General features: G+C 36.1%; 1 protein-coding gene across 1 annotated transcript; it reads left to right on the top strand.

The window, feature by feature from the left end:
• The first annotated feature begins 197 nt into the window (after positions 1-197).
• On the top strand, positions 198-27,718 carry TRIP11 (thyroid hormone receptor interactor 11). The gene is made up of 20 exons (XM_058027313.1): positions 198-366; positions 2,579-2,655; positions 3,612-3,722; positions 4,833-5,108; positions 5,929-5,997; positions 6,693-6,858; positions 8,717-9,079; positions 9,768-9,808; positions 10,677-10,880; positions 11,880-14,909; positions 15,119-15,259; positions 15,478-15,671; positions 16,611-16,774; positions 17,100-17,203; positions 17,444-17,543; positions 21,168-21,249; positions 22,036-22,150; positions 22,752-22,874; positions 24,149-24,296; positions 25,635-27,718. The coding sequence occupies exons 1-20, from the start codon at positions 228-230 to the stop codon at positions 25,841-25,843; spliced, it is 5,856 nt and encodes a 1,951-aa protein (XP_057883296.1). The 5' UTR covers positions 198-227; the 3' UTR covers positions 25,844-27,718.
• Positions 27,719-27,979: the final 261 nt, after the last annotated feature.

The following is a 27,979-nucleotide window of genomic DNA, read 5'->3' as shown; positions in this document are numbered from 1 at the left end:
GCCGGGAGAAGCTGCTGAGCCGGAGAAGCTGCTGAGCCGGAGGAGGCGGCAGGATGTGCGCGGCTTTGACGCACGAGTTGCCGAGCCCGGTGTGCTGAGCTCGGAGCAGGAGCCGCCACCCGCAGTAGCGAGGAGCAGGGAGGCGGAGGCGGCCCCTTGGCCCGCGGGCAGCGGCTGCAGGGGCCGCCCGGCAGGGCCGAGCGAGGCCCGGAGCCCCCGGAGCCGCGATGGCGTCGTGGCTGGGCGGGCTGGGCTCGGGGCTGGGCCAGTCCCTGGGGCAGGTGGGCGACAGCCTGTCCTCGCTCACCGGGCAGATCTCCAGCTTCACCAAGGACATCCTTCTGGAAGGCGCGGAGGAAGTGGGCGGTAAGGGGGGCTCGGGATGGGCCAGGTTCCGTGAGGGAGCTCTTTCTCCTCCTCCTCCGGCCGCCGGTCCCCTCCGCACCGACCGCGGCGGGGCCTGCGCTGCGCGCACCGGCCCGCAGGGAGCCACTCGCGGCTTGGTGCCTTTCGCGAATGCTGCTGCCTTTGCTGCCTTTGTTTTTGTTTTTATTCCGCTGTTGTGATCTCAGGATATGGAGAATACGCAAATATAGTCCCAGGCTCTAATAGCAGATGTGAACCCCTTCTAGGCTTATTATTGAGAGGTTTCTAAATTGCGTGAAGTGTTACGTTGCTCCGGAATGACAGCACTCAAACAACACTCTGTTTCCTTTCTGTTTGCTTAGTTTAGATAGACTCTCAGTTAATTAGCTGCTTTTACAGCGGTTCCATAAAACTGCAGAGTTGTAGCACAGAGGTTGTTTTGCCACTGGTGTGATCTAAGTGTGACGTGTCACAGAGGCAAAGGTTCAATGTTTGGCAGTGTTTTGTTTATATTTCAGTTGTGCCCAGAGAAACCTGTCGGGTTCTACAATTCCCCTATAGCCAAGTAGGAGAACCTTGCTTTATAAGGATTAGAGGCTACAACGATTTATCTTTAAAACCGAAATTTTGAGAAAACAAACAAACAAACAAACAAACCCTCAGAGACATCAGAGTAAGATATACTATAAACCAATAGTGAATCTGTTCTGGAATATAATATTTTCTTCATATTGTTTTTTGTAATGACTTTTGGTTTTTTTGAAAAAAACTTTAGTAAAGCTGTTGTATAATGTGGTAAGAAGTATCAATAGATTAATATCGCTAGTATTATCATCGTGTAGCTATAAATTATTTTAAAAGTTAGCTTTCTCAAACCAGTGTTAAGAATGGAAATTACAAAGAACAGCTAAGACTTCTGCATAGTCATTTTAAATGTGAATTAAGCAATTCTGTTTAGTTTACAGTCTGTCATCTATGAAGCATTGTGAAAAAATATTTTATTTTGCTGAGCTGTGCAGTCATCTAGAGTGTTTGTTTTGCTTTTTTCAAGGATAAATTGTGAACTCACATTGGTGCATGAGCTTGTGCAAAAGAGATGTACAGATGTTTAGTAGTTAGTTCCAGGTGTGCTTCCCTGCTGGATACTGCTGTGAGCAACTTCAGTCTCCTAAAAATTTCAGGGTAGTACATTCATATGGGTGACTAGACTCCAGGGTGTAAAAAATCTGGTGCCATCCAAGTACTCTTCTATAAAAACCATTAAATAATATGACCTTAACAATACTTTTCAAGTAGTTCCTTACAGTCTGGGTTTAATTTCCTAATTGGTCAAAATTTGGTAGGTTTTAATATTATCTTTTACATTCAGTGTTCTGATTCCCATCACTTGTTTGTGGATTATGGACTTGCACTTCTTCCATTTTGCAGTTTTCATGTGTAGATTGTTTCCTCTGCAGTGCTTGAGCTTTCTCAGTTTTAAACAGCATGTGAGAAATTATGAAATTCAGTATTTACTTGGAAATTGTACTGATTTCAAATTTGAATTATTGTCAAGGTTGCTAGTCAATTCAGGATGATTTCTCATTGCTAAAAGGAAATGTGGTGTTTCTGTCCATTAAAGGTGGGACATAGGAGGAGTAAACATAGTCAATTTAAGGAAGGTTGATCATTAAAATGTATCTGGAATTACATGCTTTTTCTGTTGGATAAACTGGGATGGTAGATGTATCCCCTTTTTAGAGACAATGAGTCTTATGGGGTTGATATTTTGTTGGGTGTGGGTGGTTTGATTTTTCTTCTGAAAGTTCAGTCACTGTTATGTGTATTTAATGGAATTAATACTTGTTTTGAAATTTTGCATGGCATTACAGAGAAACACAGCTCTTAGGTCAGGAACAAGTCTGAAATGAGAAACAGATTTAGGGACACGAGATAGTCAAGTAAAACACTTTTATCTCCCTTACATTAAACCTTAAATCCATACTAATCTGTTAGGGGTTTGATTTGATTTAAAGCCTAAATATGAATGAACTAAATGAGATGCAGAAAGACTGTCTGAAAAATAATTCTTACAGTGTTCTGATAAAAAGGAGCTTTTGATATTTACCTAGGAATGAACATAGAAGTAGTCTGAAGTAAGATCTGTCTTAATAACTGGTCTTAACAGATTGAAAGAATTGTGATTAAAATGAAAATTTTCACTTTCTTTCAGATGCAGCAACAGAACTCCATGTGTCCAACTCTAGACTCAGAGAAATAGAAAGTATTAATGCAGCACAAAAGCTTGAAGTAAGAAATTTTGGATCATTATGTTGTAATTAAATGCAGTGATTATGATTTGTTTGGCATGAAGTTGAAATATTGCACTGAAATATCCTGGGTAAATCCAGGAACAAGGGTGACAGTGGTGTTAAAATGTGACTCTGGTTTTGTGCCAAACTGCCGTCACAGTGGGGAACACACATTTTATTTAGGGACAGACATGTTTATTGGGCTATGCATGTGCTGCAAGTTTTCATCTTTTGCTGACTGTGACTGTTCCTGCCCTGTCAGGGGGACTTGGACTGCAGCAGTAGGCTTGGCTGTGAAAAATGTGGGCATTTTCCCTGGTCCTGTTTTCTCTCTTGTGTCCTGCTGTTTGGTCATTCTCACATAGGCTGCTCGTGCCTCTCCAAAACCACTTCAAAATCTCATGTACCCTCATGGAAAGTGACTTTCTGTGCTCTTGAATAGGACTTGTTGGTCTTGTGACTTTCTTTATGTCTCTAAATAAACAACTTTCATGTGTCCCTTCAGGCCTCAAGAGGATTGTGAAGTTAAGGTACTATTTTGGGGACATAACTGTTCCTGCTTGTCCTCTTTCTAGTTTCTTGCCATCTGCTCTTGCCTGAGGTCAGAGAGAAAACACTGGATACTAACTCCACTTTGTGCTTTGCGACTGTTCTTAAATTCTACCTGTGGATCTTGCTAAGATGTGACTCAGCCCTGACTTCTTTTAATTCTTGGCATTTATCTCTGGTCATGGCAGCCCTTTTTTCTGGAAGTGAGCTGGAGTCCATGCCATATAAAAATGGAAAGCTTGGACATAACCGTGATTCGGGGCCCACACATTGGTGTTACTGTGTGTTTTGAATGAAGTAGCCTGAGAACCAATTTAACTATTTTGCTGTCCAGTAGCTTTGTGCTTTTCTGATTCTTTAAGGACTGTTCTAAATTTACCAACATTCATTTCTCATTTTTGCTAGAATGATAGACTGAAAAAAGTCTGTAGTGACTTAGAAGAAAAGCATGAAGCAGCAGAGCTGCAAATAAAGCAGTTGTCTATCGAGTACCGCAATCAGCTTCAACAAAAGGAGGTAAGACAGAGTAAAATTTCTCAGTATGTCCAATAAACTTACCTGTTGTGCTGTTTAATGCCTTTGTTCTAGTGTCTGTTCTCTTCCAGGGGAAATATTGGTCACAGCTATGGCTTCTTGGTTTGTTAATGTAGACTAAGACATATTTAATCAAATCCTGTAATGTAAGCCAAGCTGCCAGGAGATAATTGAGACAAGAGAAAACACTCTGGGAATGTCGGGCAGCTGTCAGAATTTCTGTTGTTTCTGGGATCATTGTGAGAATAGACACTCTACTGCTTTCTATTTCTGATTCAGTTACTTTAAACGAAGGCAACAGGAACAAATTCCCATTTGAAACAATTGTTTTGTCTTTAGGTATCATTATTTATCTTAACAATTATTTATTGGGCATCATTGTTTATCTTAACATATACAATTAAAGAGAACAGAGCTGGCTTTCAAAATTCATGAAATGTCCCTTTGTGATGGAAGCATCAGCTTTATAGCCTATTGTATGAGATTTCCTAGGCCTAAATGAAGAAAGTTACCAGTATGCTGAAATTTACACAAAAAGGAGTTTCATTTCTCATTTGTTCACAAATTCATGTGGGAACTAGAGGAAGCAGATCTATGACATGTATGAAATTCTGCTTGTTAAATACAGTAACAGAGTTGTTACAAGAAAATTACATGAAGCTAATTTCTCTTTATTGTAAGAAAGTAAGTTTTCACTACATTGAGTTGTTAAGCATAAAAGAAATCACATGTAATAAAAATAACTAGAAATCATCAAATATTACTAAACTTTCATATCTGAATACTCTCTTTTATATTTAATTTTTTTGTATAACTGGTTAGCCTGGATATTGCTGTAGTGCTTGTGTACCTTTGCTGCTAAAAAACCCATGTCTTTGTTTGAGGTACTTCATAACACTTGAGCTAAGGATGTTTTTTTTTTTTTCTCCATTATGAAAATTTTTGGAGTTTTTTTTTTCTTTCTTTTAGTGAAAGTGATCAGTTATTTGTGCTGGGGGTGTTGTTTAGTTCACATTTCATAAGGCCACAAAGGGTAGAGTGTATTTTGATATTCTTCTTATTCAAACAATGCATTTTATCTTGTATATCAAGGTGGAAATCAGCCATCTAAAAGCCAGACAGAATGCACTACAGGAACAACTGCAGAAAGTACAGACAGCTGCTCAGACTGCTCAGCTGGGAGCTGGTGTTTTGCCAGCAGCCACTGCATCAGCCTCCTATGTTCCAGAGGTCAGACATTCCTCAGGTTTTGAAGGAGATGACATGGATTTTGGAGATATAATCTGGTCACAGCAAGAAATAAACAGATTGTCCAATGAAGTTTCCAGGCTGGAATCTGAGGTTGACCACTGGAAACAAATTGCAGTGGTGAGTGGTTTCTCTTCTACCCTGCCCTTCTCTCTCCACTCCAAATTATTGTTTGCATTGCACTTGGTGGATTTTTGCAAGTTCACGCTAAAAAATTTCTAGAAGCAACATGTTGTGATGGTAAAGCTGAAACCTTTTTTGCTGTCACATCACTAAGAACACATTCAGTGACTAACTTCCAAATGCTTTTTTGCTATGCTTTTATGCATGATTTGTCAAGTTCGGTAAAGGATTTCATGAACATTCACCTATAAAGGGTCTTCAGGGTTTCATTGTTGTTCAGCCTTTCAAAAAATACTTCCCTTCCTCTTGGCTATGTTAATAATTTTTATTGCTAGCACAGTACTGTTCAAAGTAGTGGTTGGATAATTGGATGCTTTTATACTTTCTCTTCTCCCAGTCCTTGATATGTCAGTTATAATTCATGGTCTGTTGAGACAAAAATAAATATAATCTTTCAAGCTGCTGCTGCTGTGACTTACCATTTTTCAGGTATAGCCTGATTTCAGAGATATACTTTTCCCATGTGAAAATACTCAAAACTAAGCAACCCTGTTGTCTTACTATGAGCAATAACACCCCCACTCAAAATTTTTACCCATTATATGTAGTAATGTAATAATAAAAATCCATGAAAAATTAAAATGTTTCCATTAAAATGTATTTTTTTTTTAAATCAGAATTACAGTGGATTTTTATTTTGCTGCATGTTAGCTTTGTTGTTTTCTACTTTTGAGTATCAATAGAGGAACCACTTTGATAAAAAAATACATGTATTTATCATATTTTTCATATGGATATATGGTTTGGGTTTTTTTAGTCTTCCAAAGTGCAAGGCACAAATGATGCTGAACAAAGTGAAATATGCAAACTACAAAATGTTGTTAAGGTAAGATGACAAACTTGTGCTTTACTTCATGGTTGTGTAAATGGTGTATGGTGTATGGTTTTGCACATGGCTTGTAAATATTTTCACTAACACTATTATAACATCATTAAAAATGCATGGGGGCATGTAGTAGCATAGCAACCCTTCAGTCAGCAGTACAATATTTTAAAACAGTTACTCTGAGAAAGGGTGTTTGTATGATTTGATAATTACAGTATGTTAGCTTGAAACAATGACATTAGTATTTACAAGGGCAGATCACTTGTGAAGCTGTTGATCAGTTATGAAACTGTATTTTAGATATAGAGAATATTTTCTCCCTTCTCAGAAACGTTGCCTTTTTTCGTTGAAGGTGTAAACTATAGCTTTTACATGTCATCCTAGAAAGTTACTAAAAATGCATTCTAGTGTATCCTGTTTGTATGTAAGACTTGTATTTGATTTACATTAGTTTAGTATTTGCTCTTGTGGAGAGCATACTATTTGTGTAAACATATTTTTAAAAGGAATTTCTTTCCACGTGTTTAAAAAATCCCAATCAACAAAGATCAAATAACCTGACTTCTGTGAGAAATCCTTCAATAAATCCCTGAATTAGACTGGGGAAAACTTCTTTCTTTTGTATTGTATTATTTCTTACATAAGAAGACACTGTGCTGTATTTTGCCATTTTGTTTCTCTAATGATATTTTTAGGAGCTGAAACAGAATTTAAGTCAAGAAATAGATGAACATCAGCATGAGCTGTCAGTCCTGCAGGATGCCCACAGACAGAAGTTAGTAGAGTTAAGTCGTCGGCACCGAGAAGAGCTGCGCGAATATGAGGAGCGAATTGAGGAACTTGAGAATCAGTTACAGCAAGGTCTCTGTTACCACATGCTTTCTGTTTAATTTTATGTGGGGTGAATTTGGGTTAAAATGCTGAATATGCATGTGCCAGTACAATATATATCAAATACATGATGTTTAGAATTTAAATTTAAATTTGAACTTCAGTTCAGCTTCATGTTTAAGACACGTGTCCCATATCTTTTATTCACTCTGGTTGGCTTGAGCACTGGAATGATAGCATTTAATCTATGGAATGTATCAATCTGAAGGGTCATTTTGCATACATACCAATTGTTGTGCTCTGAATTTTGCACTTTCTGGGTTGTTTTTTTAACTTAAACTGATTATAGGTAAGGATAAGACATACTGAATCGAAGATAACAAAGTAACAGGACAAAAAAATAACTTTTGGAAGAATTGGAGAACTATGTGCCAGTTGGGTTACTTGACAAAACTTCAAAGATTGGGTGGTGAGACACTGGAACAAGTTGCCTAGAGAAGTTGTGGATGCCCCATTTCTGGAAATGTTTGTGGCCAGATTGGAGAGGACCTTGAGCAACCTGATCTAGGGGGTGGCATTGCTGCCCATGATGTTCAGGTGTTGAAACGAGATGTTCTAAAGGCCCTTCCAACCCAAACTGTGCTGTGATTCTATGATTGCTGTAAGGACCACACCTTAGTGTGTGGCATGACTATAATGCAGAAGCTCAGGAGTTCCTACAAATAACTTTTTGTTGCCCTGTAAGTATTTCATCCAACTTAAATATAGTCATGCCATTTGGGTTTCCTCAAGAGGCTTCTCTGCACAAATACTTAAGTTTTGCCTGTAAACCTCTATATTTACCTGGTAAAACTTGGACTTCTAGAGAGTATATACTCTGCTTTTGGAACAAGAGATCTATTCCCTTCTTGGAATAGCTTCTCTATCTTTAAAGGTAGTACTGATAGGGAATTTATTCCTTAAAATCAGATGCCTGTTAAGATGTAATAGGTTTTTTCCCTTCACATACGTACACCACCAGCAGGACTAATATAAGGAAGTTGAAGGCAGAAGTCCCTTATCTTTTACATCACCACTTATCTGCAAAATAAATACTGTTAGTGGCTTTTGAAGAACTAGAATATTTTATATTTTTATTTTGGTCATTCTGTCTGACAACATAATAGGGACTAGGGCAGGGTCAGGTGTTTGAGCTGACACAAAAGTGAATTCACAAGTAGTGTGCTTTCATTTAACTTTTTTTCTGCACTCTTCTGATGATGCCTTTTTGTACTGTCTGACATATCTGGAAATTATAGAAGATTGTACAGAAATATGAATGTCAGTATAGTATGAGAGTATGATGGATCTGTAAAGAGGTTAGTTCTGAAAAATGTTTTTCTTCAGTTGAAAACCTTTGTGCGTCATTTAGCAAATTATTTGGATGGAATTTTTCTCTGTAACAACTATTTGGCAAACCTTTGAAATGTAATTAATTAAATTATAAATGGATTTTGCATCATTCTGAATTAGATGGGATTTGATAAATTATTCTTAGAAAATTGAGAGATTCCAAATCCTGATAAATTAGATTGTCATCTCCTCACCAAGAGGGGATCAAGTATACTCTAAATTGCAGACTAAATATATATGTGTCTTGCAAACACTTACATTTAAAATTGTCTTGAGCCATGCATGTGAAAGTATTCAATAAGCTCCTTGTCCTACCAGTAATGTGTATAGCACAGCTCCAAATGTTAAACCTATTTAACCAAACTTTCTGTTAATGATGACCTGTCTTTGTTTTAGTCTATCTCCCTCTGTCAGGAAAAGAGGTGAAAGAAGAGAAGCAAAAGATCTAGAGTGATGGTTTTGGTTAATATTGCAAATAATCTCTTTTGTCTTTTAGATGGTGTGAGCACTGATGCCGTGGATGACCCTAAAATTACTGAACAGAAAAAAAAAGCTCAGAGTCCAGATGGAGGACAGGTGGAAGAGTTGCGGGTTGTAAAGGACCTAGAGGATGAAATAAGAAAATTAAATCACCAATTATCTTCTGCCAAAGCAGAAAACAAAAATCTTCTGAAAGAGCAAGAATTTGCAAAGCTAGAAAAAATCCAAATAGCACAAGATTATGAAAAGCTTAAATCTGACTTTGATGCACTTCAAAGGTCTGTGGCAGAGCAAGATGCTCTCCTGAAAGAACAGAAGCAGCCCCAGTCAAAGACATCACTACCACAAGATGTTGCCAGCCTACAGCAAGCATTGTTAGGTACTAAGACTATGATTTTTTTACTATTATTTTTTATTTTTAGTTTATTTTCAGAGTTTTTCACTTCTAAAACTCAAAATTTATTTTATGAATTTAAAACTGAATATGAGAATATGTACCTTTAAAGTTTTGCTGTTCTAGAAAAGCGTTGTCCATTGAAGTAAGATGAAACAGAAAAGAGAATCCTGTTAGGACTACTGTGGTTGTCATAGGGGCTTCTGATTAGGGAAGTAATCATGTCTGCCAACTCTTTGGTAGGGGTTTTTGTCTTTAAAAGTAAGTAAGCCTCAATAGAAGTTTTGTTTAAATTCAAAAAGTACATTTTGTGTGTGTGTGTGTGTGTGTATAAATACACTCAGTTGCTAATATCTTCTCCTTAAGGAAACACTAATATACCTGTTTAAGAAACATATCTGTAGGTTGAAAATGTTGTAATATTTCATAACTGATGAACTCTAGTGCCACCCCCCTAATGTGGGATGAGTTGTGAAAGTAATAATCTGCTTTGAGGTGGTGACTGATGGCATGTTTGAGTGTTTTATGGCACTCATGCTTGTCATCACAAAATGCTGTGAAACTATCCACTTTGAGCAGCAGAGTTCTGTTTCAGCAAGGTGGGAGAATGTTTTTGTTTTATTGTTGTTTGAAAAGTAGTAAATTATCTATTTTATTTCATTTTCCTTTATAGAAGCAGAAAATGAAATAGCAAGACTTTCCAGTTTAAATCAGGTAAAGCAATTTCTAAATTGTTTTTTTCTTTTTTTTTTTTTAACATTTGCATTTCTACATAAATAACAATGTAATATAAAAGGAAGTAATTGTAGTTTAGTTCTGTAATTATATGTGGAATTTATAGAAACAATACATCTTTGCTTGTGAAACTCCACAGTGTATTCTATAAGAAAACCATTCAAGTTCTGCCCATCTCATTATTGCCTATAAACCTGTAACATACATTTTCAAAGTACTAATAGTACATTCTGTAAAATATGTCATTTTTCACTTCTGCTTAAGCATATTTCAGTTTTGGCTCTTACCAGTTGTGAAATATTTCTCTTCTGTGTAGTACTCATAATAATGCATTTCATCTTACTGATGAAGTGAAGCAGTGGAACATATCACACCTTTAGTTCTTGGTGGTGTTGTCTTGGTCCTTTATGAACTCTTAGACTTGAGAGATTTGGTTTGTTTTACTTTGTATCCAGTAGCATTTTTCAACTGAGTTTTTCTGTGTTTTGCGTGCATTCAAGAGTTCCTGTAGCATTGTTCATAATGATGTTGTTTAGATGCCCTTGATTAAAACTTCTGTCTCACCATGCAGCCTAGCTGTGTTTAGGGTGGCTCTTGCAATTATAATAATTTATCCCAGCTGTCAATTCATACCTCAGAGATGGATGTAACTTCTTACCATACCATGGCTTTTTTGCAGAAGTTTAGGCACTTAAACCAAATGATGAAGAAATAAATATGTATGTGTGAATGGTAGAGAGAAACACTTCCCAGCAAAAAATTTTTAACTGGGGTAGTGTTTGTTCAGGCTTAGAGTTGTAATGTAATTTCAGCAAGATAAAGTCTGATATTTACTTTTTTTTTTGAGGGACTTGAGAAGGAACTGACAAGTGCACAACATAAACATGAGAATATTCTTTCTTCGAATACAGAGGATCAGAATTCAGAAATAAATCAGTTAAGACAAGATTTGGAAAGGAAAGAACATGAATTAGATGAAAGTATTGCTGAAAGAGAAACATTAATAGCAGAGTTGGAAGAACTAGACAAGCAGAATCAAGAAGCTACTCAGGTAATAAATACTACAACTAATTATTGAACTGCTGAATAAATGTTTTGAGTTCTCTGTATGTATGTTTGTCTTTTAAGTTGATCTTTGATCATAGATAGCAGGGAAATATAAGTTATCTTTTGAGGTCTAAAAACAAATGCTTGGGGCCAGTATTTCTCTCTATCTACCATCTCAATGTGAAATTCAGAAGTGGAAGTAAAACCCACTTGTTGTAGACCAAGATGAAATAACAGCATGTCAGCTGTCCATAAGAGATGTTACTTCACAAATTCCAGTTAAATAGTCCCTGATTTTTCATTGCAACATTTCTGATGAAATTTATCCTGATAATATTCTGATCTGTCTTAATGATAGTATGCATTACAATGATTTTTGAAATTCTTTCCTTTATAATTTTTAATTATGTTGAATATTTAAGTTATTTTATTGCAAGTTCTTTATAATATGAGCATTCGTGAAATAAAAAAAGTCACCAATTATATATAATTATACCTCTTTGTCAGAGTTCCAGTATATTTGACCTGTAATTTAAGCTGCAAGCCATGTGTTTTCAATTTTATTGATTTACCAATGAATCACCTATGAAATGAATCCAAAGTTGAAACAAAAAGTTGAAAATAGAATATACAGATAACTTAAATGTAATGCCACCCTTTTTTTTAGCAATGGATGTTTGCTGAATTCCAAATGTCTCGACAAATTCTGACAGTTGTGTTTTTTTTAAACAAGTCTTTTTTTATTTCTTCATTTAGGCAGTTATGGTTCTTTTAGGGGTGGTGTTGGTTTTTTTTTCTTTTTTTTGTGAGTGTAATGTAATCTGTTCTTTTTTGACTTGGTTTTAATTAATTTAGCATTGACTAGTTGATCCTACTTATGTTGGCAACTAAGAAACATTGTTTTCCTCTTAATTTTTTTTTGTTTAGAGGATAGAAGTGAATGAAATGCATAGTTCAGCTGTTTTTGCTACCCTAATGAATTCTGTTTTGTGTTCATTTCTAGCATATGATTACATTGAAAGAGCAGCTGTCGAAGCAACACACAGAAACTGATAGTATCATCAAACAGCTGAAACTTGACATAGATTGTGAAAGAAAGAAGGTATCAGAATTAGAAACTGAGAAGATGAAAGCTATTAAAGAGTTAGATAGTCAGAAAGAAAAACTAAGCCACTGTTCATATGCACTTAATGATTTGCATATAACTAAGCAGCAGCTACAAGACAATATTAAAGATCTTCAGGAACAATTAAGGAAAGCCCATGAGTGTAATTCACAGAGTAAAAAAGAGATTGAAGAGTTGCAGCAGAGACTAAAAGAAAGAGAGGAGGAACTTTGTGTATCCTTGAGCAAGTTAACAGAAAAAAGTAATGAGGAATCTAACCACACTTGTCAAGATCTGATTCTGAAAGACAGAGAAGTAGAAATTGCAGAACTACAGAATGATGTTTCAGAAAACAAACGAATAAATGAAGATCTACAGAAATCTCTGTCTAATCTCAGAATAGAAAATGGAAAGCTGATGGCAGCCATTGAAGAACTAAAACAGGAGTTAAGTGATGCCATTTCTGAGAAAAAGAAAGTTCATTTGGAAAAAGACACTCTTGTGGAGGCTTTGAAAATGGAGAAAAGGCAGTTAGAGAGTGAATTAAAAGAGACAGAGAAGAGGCTTTTGGAACAAGCGCGTAATTACGAGAAAACTATTGAGGATCTGTCAAAGGCGCGTAGTATGGACACCAGTGCCCTGCAGCTCGAGCATGAGCGCCTGGTGAAGCTTCACCAAGAGAAAGACTTTAAGCTTGCTGAGCTTAAAAAGACCATTGAGCAGATGGAACTTGACCATCAAGAAACAAAGGAGATGTTGACTACTAGCTTAGGAGGACAAAAGCAGTTGACAGATCTCATAAAAGAGAAGGAGGTATTCATTGAAAAATACAAAAATCAAGCCTTACAGGCAAAGCAGGAACTTGAGGAATATATGAAAGTTTCAAAAAAGCAGGATGTCTTAAAACAGAACTTGGAGGAAAAAGACAGAAGTCTTGCAGTCATGAAAGAAGAAAATAATCATTTGAAAGAAGAAATTGAACGGCTTAAGGATCAGCAAAGTAGATCTACACCTGTGGTTGAGCCTAAAACTTTAGATATTATTATTGAACTTGAAAGTGAGGTAACACAGTTAAAAGTGATAAAGAATAATCTTGAAGAAGAAATAAAAGTTCACAAAAAAACAATAGAAGATCAGAATCAAGCAACAGTGAAGCTTCAGCAGTCACTGCAGGAGCAGCGAAAGGAAATAGATGAGTCCAAATTGCAGTGTCAGCAAATGAATGTCACACACGAAAGACTCTTTTTAGAAAAAGATGAGGAAATCAAAAATTTGCAGAAAACAATTGAACAAATTAAAACTCAGTTGCACAAAGAGAGACAGATTATTCAGACTGATGCTTCTGATCTTTTTCAGGAAACCAAGGTTCAGACTCTTAATGGTGAAAATGGAAATGAAAAGCATGACTTATCTAAAGCTGAAATTGAAAGACTGGTCAAAGGTATCAAGGAAAGGGAGATGGAGATTAAGCTGTTAAATGAAAAGAATGTTTCTCTAAGTCAGCAAATTGATCAGTTGTCTAAGGATGAAGTTGGTAAACTTACTCGGATCATTCAAGAGAAAGATTTAGAAATACAAGCTCTTAACGCTAGAGTTTCCTCAGCTTCCTACAGACAGGATGTTCTTTCCCTTCAGCAGCAGCTGCAAGCTTATGTTCTGGAAAGAGAACAAGTACTAGCAGTTCTAAGTGAAAAAACAAGGGAGAACAGTCAGTTAAAAACAGAGTATCGTAATATCATGGACATGGTCGCTGCTAAAGAAGCAGCTCTGGTGAGGTTGCAGGAGGAGAACCGAAGGTTATCCAATAGATCTGAAAACAGCAGTCAAGAAATGTCTAGAGAAACTATTCAGAATCTATCCCGTATCATCCGAGAAAAAGACATTGAAATAGATGCCCTAAGTCAAAAATGCCAAACCTTATTGACTGTCTTGCAGACATCCAGTACAGGTGCTGATAATGGGGCAGGGGGTGTGAACAGTAACCAGTTTGAGGAACTTCTGCAAGAACGTGATAAACTGAAACAGCAAGTAAAGAAAATGGAGGAGTGGAAACAACAGGTAATAACCACGGTCCAGAACATGCAGCATGAGTCAGCTCACCTCCAGGAAGAGTTGCACAGGCTGCAAGCACAAATTTCAGTTGAAAGTGATAGTACTTCAAGGCTGCAGGTAGATTATAATGGCTTGATTCAGAGTTATGAACAGAATGAGAAAAAGCTGAAAAGTTTTAGCCAGGAATTAGCACAAGTTCAACACAGCATAGGACAGCTTTATAGCACTAAGGATCTTCTCCTGAGCAAACTGGATTTGGTAGCACCATCTGTGGCAACAGCTGCCACCGTTTCACAGCTTTCAGGTGTTCAATGCAGTCCTCCTGAAGCACTTAGTGAGGAATCTAAACTCCTTCAAAATGAGTTGGAACAACTGAAAAAAAAGTTAGAAGAAAAAGATTCAACTATCAGGATTCTTCAGGAAAACAATCAGCGATTATCTGATTCTGTTGCTACAGCATCAGAGATTGAAAGAAAGAGTCAAGAAGGAACTGAATCAGAGATGAGACAGATCAAAGAAAAACATGATGTGTTACAGAAGTCACTAAGAGAAAAAGATATATTAATTAAATCTAAAAGTGATCAGTTACTTTCTGTGAGTGAAAATCTTAGTAACAAAGAAAATGAAAATGAGCTTTTGAAGCAAGCTGTAACTAATCTAAAAGAAAGAAATTTAATTTTAGAAATGGACATTCGGAAACTGAAAGAAGAAAATGAAAAAATAGTTGCAAGGTGCAGGGAAAAGGAAACAGAATTCCGTGCACTTCAGGAGACTAACATGCAATTTTCGATGATGCTCAAAGAGAAAGAGTTTGAGTCTCACTCAATGAAGGAAAAAGCTCTTGCTTTTGAGAAGCTGTTGAAAGACAAAGAACAGGTATGTACGTTGATACTTATGACTATCTCTTCAAAGTAGATGGATTCAAAGTAATATGCTTCCTGGATATTTTTCTGTGTTGCAAGGCCATAGATGTCCTGCCCTGTTCCTTGTTAGATTAGTTGTATCTTTACACTCTTCCTGGCAAAGACTATGCCTCAGGTAAAATTGTTGGCCATGTCTGAAATATTTGTTTATGTCTTCAACAGGGCAAGACAGGAGAATTGAATCAGCTGTTAAATGAAGTTAAATCAATGCAGGAAAAGGCTGTTACTTTTCAGCAGGAGAGAGACCAAGTGATGGTAGCACTCAAACAGAAGCAAATGGAGAGCAGTGCCCTGCAGAGTGAGGTACCACCAAATCATTTATAGTTGCAAGAAATAAACGAAAAACGAATAAGAAATTGCATCTGTAATATTTTTTGGATTATTTTAGTAGCAGTCACTTGTTAAAAGCATTTAAAATTAATACACTTGCAGTGTGCTTCAATGGATATGCGTTACATTTTTTACTTAATTTTTTTTATATAAAGTGGCAGTCCAAGCAACTTAAGGTATGTTCTACACAGGTGCAGCATTTGCATGAGAAGGAGCAGCGCCTAAATCAGGAACTGGAGAGGTTGAGGAATCACCTTTTGGAAATGGAAGACTCCTACACCAGAGAGGCTTTAGCTGCAGAAGACAGAGAGGTCAAGCTAAGAAAAAAGGTTTTGATTTTGGAAGAAAAACTTGCATCCTCATCTACTGCAGTGGAGAATGCCAGGTAGTCTTAAATATCACAGTTAACTAAACTGATGCTCATGCCTCTGTTATACTGAGCTGCTATCCTGTAGCATACTAGGCACTTGAAAAAACAAAAAGATAGGAACATTTGTTACTCAGAATCATGAGGGTGATTTGAAATATACTTGACTACAGTCAAGAATTTAATGTCTTTCTCCTTTCAGCCACAAGTATTGAAACCTTACATCATCAACAGTGCTTAGAACTAGACAAAAATCCTTAACCCATCAATTTAGCTGTGTGTTAAAGTTTGAAAGAGTCTTATTTTATATTCTCCAGTACACAAGCGTGCATTGTCTGTGACTGTCATGACTTGTGAATTGTTTTAGAGACACTTACACATTAGTACTTTGTCCCTGATACCATGGAAAGTATACACTGCTGAGAAGTTCCTTCTTCATAGTGTAAACATATAGAGCAAGATGCGCTGAATTTCTCATGAGTAGCAGAATCTGGGAGGCTAGAATATTTTAGCACAATGGGAAATAAAGTGGAGCATTCAGTCATTAGTAAGTAGGAAGATGTACTGAGTTCTTGGAGACTGGGGTTAAAAGTAAAACCTGGTAGAAAGACCTATTCATTCATAGTAATTGAAGCAGACAACTAGGAAGATACAGATTTTTTTTTATAAAGATGCTGTTGTAATAATGAACAAAAAATAGGATTTTTTCTAATACATTTCAACCAAAAGATGTTAATTGGTGGTTTTTTCTTTGATTGTCAAAATTTTGTTGGCAGACTTCTGTTAAATCTCTTTTTAGTTGGTTTTGTTTGTTTGTTTTTAAAGAGGAATTGGGGAGAAAATACCATAATTTTTGTAAATTGAGCTCAAAAATTTTGGTAAGAATTTTTTTGGTGGGATTTAATTTTCACTGTGGTAAGTTCTGTTATTTAAGTAATTTATCTTGTTTTCATTAAGCCATCAGGCTAGTCTGCAGGTTGAATCTTTGCAAGAGCAGTTAAACCTAGTGTCCAAGCAGAGGGATGAAACCATGCTGCAGCTGACCATCTCCCAGGACCAAGTGAAGCAGTATGCACTGTCTCTGGCCAACCTGCAGATGGTACTAGAGCAGTTCCAACAGGGTAAGGTTTGTCCAAAAGTAGCAAAGATTGCAACAAGTATTTTGCAGCTGGATAGTTAGCATATTTTGGTGCTTTTGAAGTACTAATTACCTCGTTTCCTTTATTGATAGCCTGAATTTCAAAATCTGTTCTCTATTAAAAACTTGAAAAAAACTATTCTGTGCAAACTGTTGATCAATATCACATTTATGGAATTTGAATTCCACCTCTATCTCATGAAGACCAGATATGAAAATGCTGAGGCTTTGTAATTGCATATCCCAAGAAGAGTTACATGTTGTAAATTAAGATAGTTTTGTTTTGTCTCTTATTTTTAATTCTTTAGAAGAAAAAGCTATGTATTCAACAGAGCTGGAGAGACACCAAAAACAGAGTGCAGAATGGAAGAAGAAAGCAGAAAACCTAGAAGAAAAAGTTGTATCACTGCAGGTGGGCTGAATAATGAAATTGAGCATTGTGAAACTGAATTGTAATTCTTCACTGAGCAAGCAAAATAGCATTTTTCTGCTGACACTCTATTTTCTGAGGGTGTTTACAATCCAGTTATTTGAAAGAACAAGTAATTGCAGTCTCTTCATCTGTTGTGCATGATGTGTGTGGTATTACGGTAATGTGATATTGATCTCCCTGCTTCTCTTTATTTTTTTCCCTTTCCTACCCTCTATTTAGGAGAGTTTAGAAGAGGCAAATGCTGCTCTGGATGCAGCATCCAGGCTTACTGAGCAGCTTGACATCAAAGAGGAGCAGATTGAAGAACTTAAGAAAGAAGGTAACTACATTTTTATTTTTGCTTAAAATATTTCAACAGCTGAGGAGATAATGTAATATTCCTAGAAGCTTACCAAAATTCATATCCTATGACGGACTAATTCTGTGCTACATTTTGATGACTTCCTTGTTTATAAAGCAAGTATGAAAAAGTATATTTACCTTCTGTTAGACATCTTTCTCAAAAGAAAGCCCTGTAGAAGTTTTTTTGGATTTTGGGGGTTTTTCCCTGTAAATACCAAGACACTTGAATTAGCTCTGTGTCTGTTTTAAAAGTTGGTGAAATGCCAAATGTTGTCAGATTTTCCAAAGTAGCTACCATATTTGACATAGATACAGAGCACAGTGAGGTAAAGGTGTGCAGTGGCTACAAGACATAGAGGCAGCAGCTCTTGCACAGATGTGACTGCCATCTCTGCTGGCTGCAGTGGTAACTCGTGCTTTGGACATATGCAACTAATTATTGCTATACCTTTTTGAACGATCAGAAGTCTTACTCTTGTAATAAGTGATGTTTTCTTGAAGCATTCTTGCTTATGACAGATAGGTGGTGTGAGATCTCATTTGAAAATCTTCAAGATTCCAGCAAGAGCTCTACAAAAAACAGTCTATTGCTTTTCTGCTACCTATTTGAATGTGTACTTACTTAAATTTACTTCTCTCCAAGTGCAATTTGGCATCCAAGTGGGCATCATAGATGTGCTTCCTGAGTTCACGTATGAATTTTATAAGCTCAATTAAATTTCAAACTGCTACATAATGTACAACTACCAATCTGTTTTTGAATTGACTGATCTGTATACCTATGTCTCACTACAGACATTCACAGCAAAAGTTCACAAATCCTGCTTTGAAATTAACTTTGGCATAGGCAAATACTGCTCTTAAATGGGAAGTTCTTCATTACTGTTTATTTTGTTGTTAAAACCTTGCTTAAGAAAGCAGGCGGGATTTAAACTCACAGAGAAAACTGAGTATCAAGCAGTGTTGTATTGGCAAGCAATGTACTTGATAAAAAAATTGAAATGGAATTGCTGCATAAAGGAAACGGCACTTTAATGTTGTTGTAGGGTAAATAATGACTTTTATAGAAAGAAAAAATAACACTTCGTATTCTCTATTTATACAAGAAAACATAAAATGTCTTATTGCAAATTGGCCAAATACATTCCCAGACACAGTTTTGTTAGCCAAATCTTTTGAAGGATTTCTTCATGGATTTTTTGGCAGAAGAAGTGATTTTAATGGAAAAGTATAAGATGTACCAGATGCGGTTTTCTGGATTGCCATAAATGGTTAACAAATTATTGGACTCTGTAAATGTCTGGTTTACAGCAGTCCATGCTGAGTTTTGGCTCAGGACGTTTTTGTTACTTAGTCTTTTCATACACCCCAAGTACATGTTCAAGTCCTTTTCAGCTGTAGGATTCTATTTTAGAGGGAAATGTTCCATTTAAAAAATATGTTTAAGATAAATTTGCATAATCACTGTGTAGTGGTCCTGAAAAGTTGATCCTCTTTGATATCAATTTTCATTTAAATTATTAATGCTTTTAATTTTTTTAATTATTAATACTTTTGTTTTAAGATCCATCATAAAGGAATACATGAAATTAATAAAAATCGAGAAAGCAACTCAAAATTGTCTTGCTTTGTAGAGAAATAGCAACAGTGTAAAATTTAATTGAAATTTGTTTTCAAATGCTGCTTGTTTGTTTTTGTGGCATTGGTAGTATGACTCTCTATTCCTTTCTGTTCTGTGGACATGCAAATAACAACTCACCTATGTGTGCTCCTGCAGCTGTATCATTCTATAATCATGTTGCCTGTGTTTTCCTTTAAGTATTGGTGTCCTTTTTAACCATATTTACAAAATAGCATAATTTTAAGTAAATGTAAACTTTGAAACCATGGATTAATTCTCCTGTGCTTCACCCTGGTGTGTTGAGAGAGAAGTGGTGAAGAGCAGTCACATTATTGGAATGGAATTTAATGCATATGGGTGTAGTTGTTGCAAGATAGATTGTTGTATAAAACAGGTTTTCCTTTAGTTTTAACTTGCTTTGAATGAAGAGTTTACTCTTGAATAAGAGCTTTCCCAGCATGACATTAGGTTGTTCTATTCTGTACTCCTTAAAATTCATATTTGTGAAGTAAAATGTTTGCATAAAGATGTGGAGTACAGGAAAACAGGGCATAGTAGGTTGCATCCATTTCACAGACTGGCTCTTTGATGTGTATATGTATGAAATCTGTGTGAATTCTCATGGAGTTAATTAATTAGTGTTAATTGAGAACCATGTTTTGTCAACATAGTTGTGCCGTGTACTTTTTAAAGATTGAAAGTTGTGGAAATGAGTGGAATCCCTTTCCATGCACCACAGATTATTTGAAGGTTGCAAAAATTCATAGAAGTCATTTTTCTTACAAAGATGTTGAGGCTTTTTAGAAATTAACTATAAGATAGATGAAACAAAAGTGTATATTTTGTGCCTTTTTAATGAAGAATTTTTAACTAACATGAGCCCAAAAACTGTTAAAAACTAATTTGACCAGCAGTTTTTCCAAAGGATTTGGAGGTAAGCATTACACCTCATAGGGAGAGAGGAGAGAAAGTTCATCTCATCTGCTTATATCTGTAATTAGAGTTGGTCTTCACACAGACAGTCCATTTTACAGTATATTTGTAAGGTTTTTGTGTTTGAATAAGGCTCAATTGTACTTTTATTAGGCTTCAGAGGTAGTATGTTGCAGAACCCCAGTCTGGTGAGAAATGACACTTTTGCTGTTTTTCTGGTCTTAGGCCACCTCACATTCATTGACTTATAATTCAGCTTGCAGGCCATGATGCCTGACTGAAGTGTTTGCCATTTTTCTCTCAGTCTTGTTTTTGGTTCATGGTAGCTGTGGCATTTCATCTCTTCCATTCATGTTTTTGTTCCCAAAAGTAGGGGTAATCTTGCACGTCTGCTTCTCTTGCAAGTATACTGAGTTTTGAAGCACGACACCGTTTGTATGGTGCATTAGTGTGTCCCAGCATGCTGTTCCCAGGGCTTGCATCAGTCACAGGAGTGGGAAGGGTCCAAACAGAACAGACCCTCAACAAGCTCCTGATGTTGCTCTGCTAGCAAATAATGCATCTAGGAAACTGAAGAACTCCTTGGTGCTTCAAAGGAGCAACTTAATGGCAGGGTACACAGAATACCTGGGCTTGGATAATATTGGAGGTTATGGGCAGAGATCAAAAAGATCTGATGCCACCATGGAATTTGGTCATTCTGAAGAAGATTGCCACCACAGGACTACAGACCTTGCTGAAGGGTTTCTTTCTAGTTCTGTATTATTTAGATAGAAAAGAGCAGTTCATCAACCTTCTGCAATGTATTTATTTAATGTGTGGTCCTGTACTTTAACTTTGAGTATCATTCCTGAGATTTCAGCTTGTGGTTTCAAATAGCAATGACATGTAAGTTGACACCTTCTTTTAAAAAATCACATCGATTTTTTGGTTTTGTTTTTTATTTAAAAGCACCGTAGCAATATTTATGAAGGTATATATTACTGATCGATTTTGCAACAGCGTTTCAAAGTTTTTGTTTCTTTTGTTGTGACATTATGTTTATAGGTGAGGTCAGAAGAGAAATGTTAGAAGATATGCAAAATAAATTAATGAACCTTATGAACAGCACAGAAGGAAAAGTGGACAAGTAAGTCTTTAATGAAAGATTTGGTCTAAGTTTTTGGGTTTATTCCTCTCAATGTACAGATGTGGCACTCGCAGTTGCAGGTATAGTAGAAGATTGTACTTCTGTATGTTGTCTTGTAATTACACTTCTATTATTTTGACATTTTTCAATTGCTTGGTGGTTGTAAATAGTCATTTTGATTAGTAAAACCAATAGATATGTGGCTTAGGCTCACTGATTTGTTCCTTATGCAGAAGTGCACTTCTGTAGCATCAGCTCTGCAAATGGAGATAAGAGTTCTTAATGAGCATATTTTATAATGTTCAGGGTGTGAACAGCAAGTCTTTTCATGTGTCTGCATCACCTGGATGTCATGTAAATCTCTTCCTTGGTGCTTTTTTTTTCTTTTCTACCCAGCAGAACAGGAACAGGGATAGGCAGATGGGCTCCCCTGCCCCTTCATTTTGTCTTGGTTTGGGACTACACAGAGCTTTCTTTTTAAATGCTCTGCTGAATCAAGATCTTAGAACAAACATTCTCCCTCACTGTAGTGTGTACCTCCCAATAGCTCATATTACCATTCAGTTTCACCTCACTGCATACAATATTGCTAATACTGTCCAAATCCACACTGTGTAAGAAATAACTTAGAGGAAATTGGAGAGGTACCCTTTAGTTATTTGTATTTGTTGTGTTTATTTATATTACTGTAAATTAGGGAAGAGTATGAGGAATAAATGCACCAATATTATAGTGTCAGCTGTTACACAATAGCAGCTTGTATAAATACCTTCTTTTATTCTGCAGACTGTTGATGAGAAATCTCTTCATTGGACATTTTCATACTCCAAAAAATAAACGTCTTGAAGTGTTAAGGTTAATGGGAAGTATTTTGGGACTGAAAAAGGAGGAACTTGATCAGGTAATACTTTGCAGAAAACGAGGCACTTTTTTTTTTCTTTTCCTTTTTTCTTTTCTCTTTTTCCTTTTTTTATTTTCTTTTTTTTTTTTCCTGTATCCTTGTCTGAAAGTAGAATGACTTGCTGCTGAGGTAAATGTCACTGCACATTTTGTAGGGAAAGCATTTTTTCTTCTTTTGTCTCACCTTTTTTTATATGGGACTTTTTAATGTTTTTTATATGATGACCTTCATCTTTTGATAATGTTGTTTTAATAGGGTAGATTTCATTTTGCTGAGGAATGCTGATGCAGAAAGGAAAGCATTTTGTGCTGTTGTGTAGAGTAGCTGTAATATATCAGTTACAGAAAAGTAAGCCTGTTATATATGTACCAGTAGTTATTGTGGAAAATGTGAGGCTTATGTTTTTAAATAAAGAGGCAAGTTTTTAGACTGCCATCTCTTTGGGAGGTGGAGAATATGGTTTTGACAACAATAAAAATTTGTATTTATCTCTAAGAGTGACATGTTATGTGGAATTGCAGCTTGTATTTATTCACTTTCTTTTATGTGCTGCTTTATTTTTGTTGTTTCCTAACTTTGTTTTCCTTAAATACTTCTCTAGTTACTATCTGAAGAGCAAAGAGGAGTTACAAGATGGGTGACTGGCTGGCTTGGTGGAGGAGCTGGGTCAAAGAGTGTTCCTAGTACACCTTTGAGACCAACTCATCAGAACATTTTTAATAGTGTAAGAATTAGTCATTCATTCTCTTGGTTTGAGTGGAAAAATGGGGAAGTTGCATATTAATGCCATGTTTGGCTCATCAGCATATTGAGCTACATTTACTGGTGCTACTGTATCTTGCCTTAATTGTTTTGTGCAACTGCTTTGGCAAAAGGTTTTTTCCTGCACTAAAGAAATAATTAGACATTGAAAATTACACAGTGATAAATCTTGTCTTCTAATACAGAAGACAATTACTGTTCCACTGGTTCCTGGCATCACTCTCTTACAGTATGGACTTCATCTTGCAAACTATGAATGCTGGAAGTTAAATGTATGTGAGAGTGTGGAATTACACAATTCTCAACAGTATAGAATATGATGACATTGTATTTTGATGATTGTGTTCCCATATGTCCTTTAAATTTAAATTGAGAAGCCTTTTCAGCTGCTGCAGTTAGTGCCTCTTATGTACAGCATATAAAACTTATATTTTAAGTTTTCAGATAGTTTAAAATAACAGATCTCATAGTATGATCCACAGGAGCAGTTTATCTATGGAACTTTCCATTTTGCAGGCCAGTAAATAATATACTCAAGGACCAAGCACTGAGGGATTGGAGTTTTTGGATTGACTGGTTTTTTGATCTGTTGAGCTAAAAATATTGAGAATGGATCTCTGTAAATAATCTTGAACTGTAGGGATTGGTTTTTTCTCCCTAAAATAGTGCAGGCACATAGGCCACTAAAGGACTGTGGTCTGATTAACTGTAGAAGTAAAAGAGAAAAATTAATGCTTCTGTGTGAATAGGACAGACTTTACTAAGCCAAATTTTATCTTGTCATACTACCAACATCTTAATCATTCTATGCTTCATTTATTTGAGATTCTTTATGAAATAAAGCATGCAGGGCCTTGAAGAGAAAAGATTGGGTTTTATGTGTTTCTGAGGGAGAGAGATTGGTTGAGTAAAGACTAAGGAAGTACTGTAATGTCAGTAATAGCATAGAATTCTTGAAATAACTGGCTTAAATCAATAATGGAACCATGGTAGAAGTATGTTTGTTATCTTTAGAGTTTATCAATTTTATATAAATGCCTCTTAGTGAGACAACAACAAAGAGTGTATTTTGAAAATAAATTTGTCTCTCACTGAGGACTGCTTAGTACTAAGTACTAAGTAAAAAATTGATTGCAGGACACTTGACAGCTTTTTATTTTATGTATATATGTATTTTTGACTTAGTGCTTTTCACCAGAGCATCAGTGAAATACAATAACTAGTAGCTTCTTATAGTCTTTTTCAGAACTGTTCGTGAAATTCCTTGAAACTGAATCTTCCCCAAGCCTTCCCCCACCCAAGCTCTCTGTTCATCACATGAAACCTTTAGGAGCAGCAGGAACTGGTAAAACTAGCAGTACTCCACCCAACAGTCAAATGCAAGGTAACATTCTAATCTTTACACAGAACATAACTAAGGGTAGAATTTTCAAGAGGATTTTAATGCTTCTGTGCTTCATCACTTGTAAATTAAGAACTTGATTTCTTCTCCCCAACCATGTCCTACTTTTGTCTTTTTTTTTTTTTCTTCTCCTGTCTCTCCTTCCCATTGCATCTGTACCTCACTTTCTGAACTCTCAATACAGAAGATTAGAGGAACCAAATTCTCTTTGATACAGGAAGGATTTAACAGCACCTGTTAGAGTCAAACAGTTGCTGTGTAGACAACTTCATACAGTGTAGCAGTGAACCCAGTCTTGATTTTCAGCATCCCTGTTGATCAGCTTGTGTTGAAGTGAGTGAAGAATGCAAGTAATACAACTTTGCAGCGTCTCTCTGGTGTGTGTAGAACCTGGTTGCTCAGAGAGAACCAAAACAAAATCAGTTAAGTGCATGGCCTGGTATGAAATCTCTGTAAGCTGTGCAGAAGTGTTGACTTTTTCTAAGACAGAGAACAGTTCAGCTTATATTATACATGTTAAATTAATGAACTTTTGTCTTAAATAATTTAAAATTCAAATCTTCAATTTAGCTAGTCCAGTTTGGACCTAACTTTTTACAAATGTTTAGGACTTCACCTTAATATAGGCCTGCTGGTTTGCAGAAGCTTGCTTTGTTTGAAACTTAGCTGTAAACTCAAAAGAAAATTAAAACAAAAATCCCAGAACACCAAACCCCTAGATATTATATGTATGTACAGAGATAGCAAGAGATGCTAAAAAACCCTCTTTCAATTCAACTAAAGTAGTTGATTGTTACAAAGTGCTGTTTATTTATGGGGGTTTTCATGGGGCTGACCCTGGGGAATCTGTGCCATGTGTTCGAAACCTTCCTGTGCTCTGCATTGTAGTGCATGTGCCCTTATACCTCTGCACAGTGCTGGAGTTAGTGTGACAGATACTTCATGTCTGCCACTGCAAAGGTGAAGTGAAATGCAAAGGGTGTTCATGTTGCTGTCAGATGTACACATTTTCCTGGGTAGCTTGAGCTGTTAAAGAGTTTTGGTGGTGGACTTGGCATTGCTGGATTAACAGTTAGACTTGATTTTAAGAGTCTTCTCCAACCTAAAGGATTCTATGGTTCTATGAGAGTAGCCAGAGACAATAAGAGTCTTTGAAGATGTCTACAGTCCATGGCTAGGAGATTTTCAAGGACTTACATGTTGCAGAAGTAATAGACAGTTTTAGAACGTGTCTCTGAACAAATGCTGAAAAATTGGATAGATTTAGGAATGCTTTTAAACAGTGTTTTCATTGTTGGTTTGGGTTTTTCTGTATTCCAGATTCTCCAGTCTCAGGAATGGGTAGAAGACCAGATGCAAATCCATTTTTAGCACCTCGATCTGCAGCAGTGCCTCTCATAACACCAGCTAGTAGTTCTGGACATCTGCTTATGAAACCTATTTCTGATGCATTGCCTACTTTTACACCACTGCCAGTGTCCCCTGATGCCAGTGCTGGTGCTGTTTTAAAAGACCTCCTAAAACAATAGATGACCTTGTATCAGTACGATGATAGCACTTTAAGGAAAGTGAGAACACTATGTTGTATATAATTTACCACAATGAGGCCTTCTGTAAAAAGTCATGTATTTGATTGCAATTGTACCTTGCTTTTCTTGTATTTACAAACTTATCAGTGCTTCAGAAATTCTAATAGTGGAATGAATAATTGCCTTCTGTATAGCAGGCATTCATTTTGGGTGTGGGTTAAATATTTAACTGAGAAAAAAATCTATCTTGTTGCTAGATTGTCACAAGACAAATTAAAGGATTTTTAAACCTTAGGTATACTTCGTTAGTTCAGATATGCATGGACAGTATTAACTCTTTGGTGTTGAAATTTGTTTTTCCATTAAAATGATCTGCCATCTATGTTCAAGAACCAGACTAAAAAAATAAATTAAACAACCAATTAATGGTGTTTATTTAATGTACTTTTGGACATGTATTTCTTATTTACAAGTTTGATTGCATTTGGGGGCAATTTGAGGCACATTAGTCTCTTTGCACAATGATTTGGTTTGTCCCCCCCAGACTAAGAGCTGTTTTCAGCAGTCAACCCCATCAGCACCAAGAAGTTAACTGTGGAAGTGAGGCTTCACATCCATGTGAAGAATGGGTAATTTAGCAGATGATACATTCACATATCTATAAAGACACTGTGCTCTAATGGTCCAAGGTGTATATATGAGAGAATTTTTATCTTGCAAGATTTTGTAGATCCAAATATAGACTTAAAGCTTGAACACATGTATAGAATTAAAAGGGAGGAAGGTGCTTGCTTATCTCAAATGTGTAAATAGGTCTTTGTACAACCAAGGCCAAAGTCAATTATTCTGTAAATTTTGCTGTGATAACTTGTACACTTTGTTTAACAGGTAAAGAATGAAGTTGCATACTAAAGAATAAGAGTCATCCTCATAGTGAATCTGAGATAAAACATCTTCAGTTTAAAATGTGTCATTTCTATGTCTTTTTATATGCCTCTCCTTGTTAAGTCAGTGTTAAGATAACTGTTGTGCAAGTTCTATATTAGAACTTCTTCATTTTCATTAAGGTTCTGGATAAAATTGTTGTAAGAGTTATATTTAAATAAAACTAATTAGTGAACTTGTACAGAATCAACCAAAATAATGCAAGAATTCTTTGCATTTATTTATATAGAGGTCATATAGAGAATTTGGTTTATTGCCTTGAAACCTAGCAAAGGTTTTTTATTTGCTGTACTTTAAGAGCTGTTTGAATCCCTTTTCTCCAGTACAGTAGCATTTAATGGAGAACTTAGCAAATTTGTAACTGGATTGACCTACCATATTGGATTTTGATTTTAAATTTTTTACCCAATTATGGACAGTTTCACAGTTTGATTTCTGAAAAGACAGCAGCCACATATTTACCAAAGTAAATTTTGTGTTATGGAGTAAATGTAATGAGAATGTCAAATTACCTCAGCTGAGAATATTGCAGTTAGATACTTCAAATGTTCATCTTCATTTAAACTGGACTGGAACAGCTACTTTTTTTCTATATAGTGATTATAAAGAAAAGTGAAATCAGATGGCTTCTGTGCAATCTCTCTTGGTCTTGTAGTCATGTCTGTTTAATGATATATAGCTGCTTCACAATAAAATTGCCTTTTGGTGAGCCAAAGCAGAAGGAAATGGTTAGTTTTTAAAAATTATGTGACTTACGTGTTGCAAATTACAAATGGAGTCATGCTGCTCACAATTCTCTGAAGATACTAACTGTGCAGTTCTTAACTTTTTTAATGCATTATTTTCTTCTTTAACCGCAGAGAACTTCATCTGTACACATTTCTCTTTCAGGGAGCTTTCTAAATTGCAATAAAGAAAACATAATAAGACCAATTATTTCTGCATGCTGTAAATCAGTTCTGTTTATACACTAAGCTATGAGTTTGAAGAGGGAAATCTAATACCAAGCAGAGGTACTGAAGAACTTCAGAGTTCCTCATTAAGCTCCTTGATGGAGACAAAAATCTTCTACAGCAGAGATACAAAGTGCTTCAGTCCTCAAGTCCTAGAAGGTGAGCTCTGTTGAACAAGACTTGGAGGTTTCTTTTCTAGGGCTTATTCCACAGGTACATTGGTGAGATTTGATGCTGT

The sequence above is a fragment of the Melospiza georgiana genome, chromosome 6 (assembly GCF_028018845.1).
Source record: "Melospiza georgiana isolate bMelGeo1 chromosome 6, bMelGeo1.pri, whole genome shotgun sequence".
Taxonomy (NCBI): Eukaryota; Metazoa; Chordata; class Aves; order Passeriformes; family Passerellidae; genus Melospiza; species Melospiza georgiana.
Note: the sequence above shows the minus strand (reverse complement) of the source record. Positions and strands in the feature narration are given on the sequence as shown.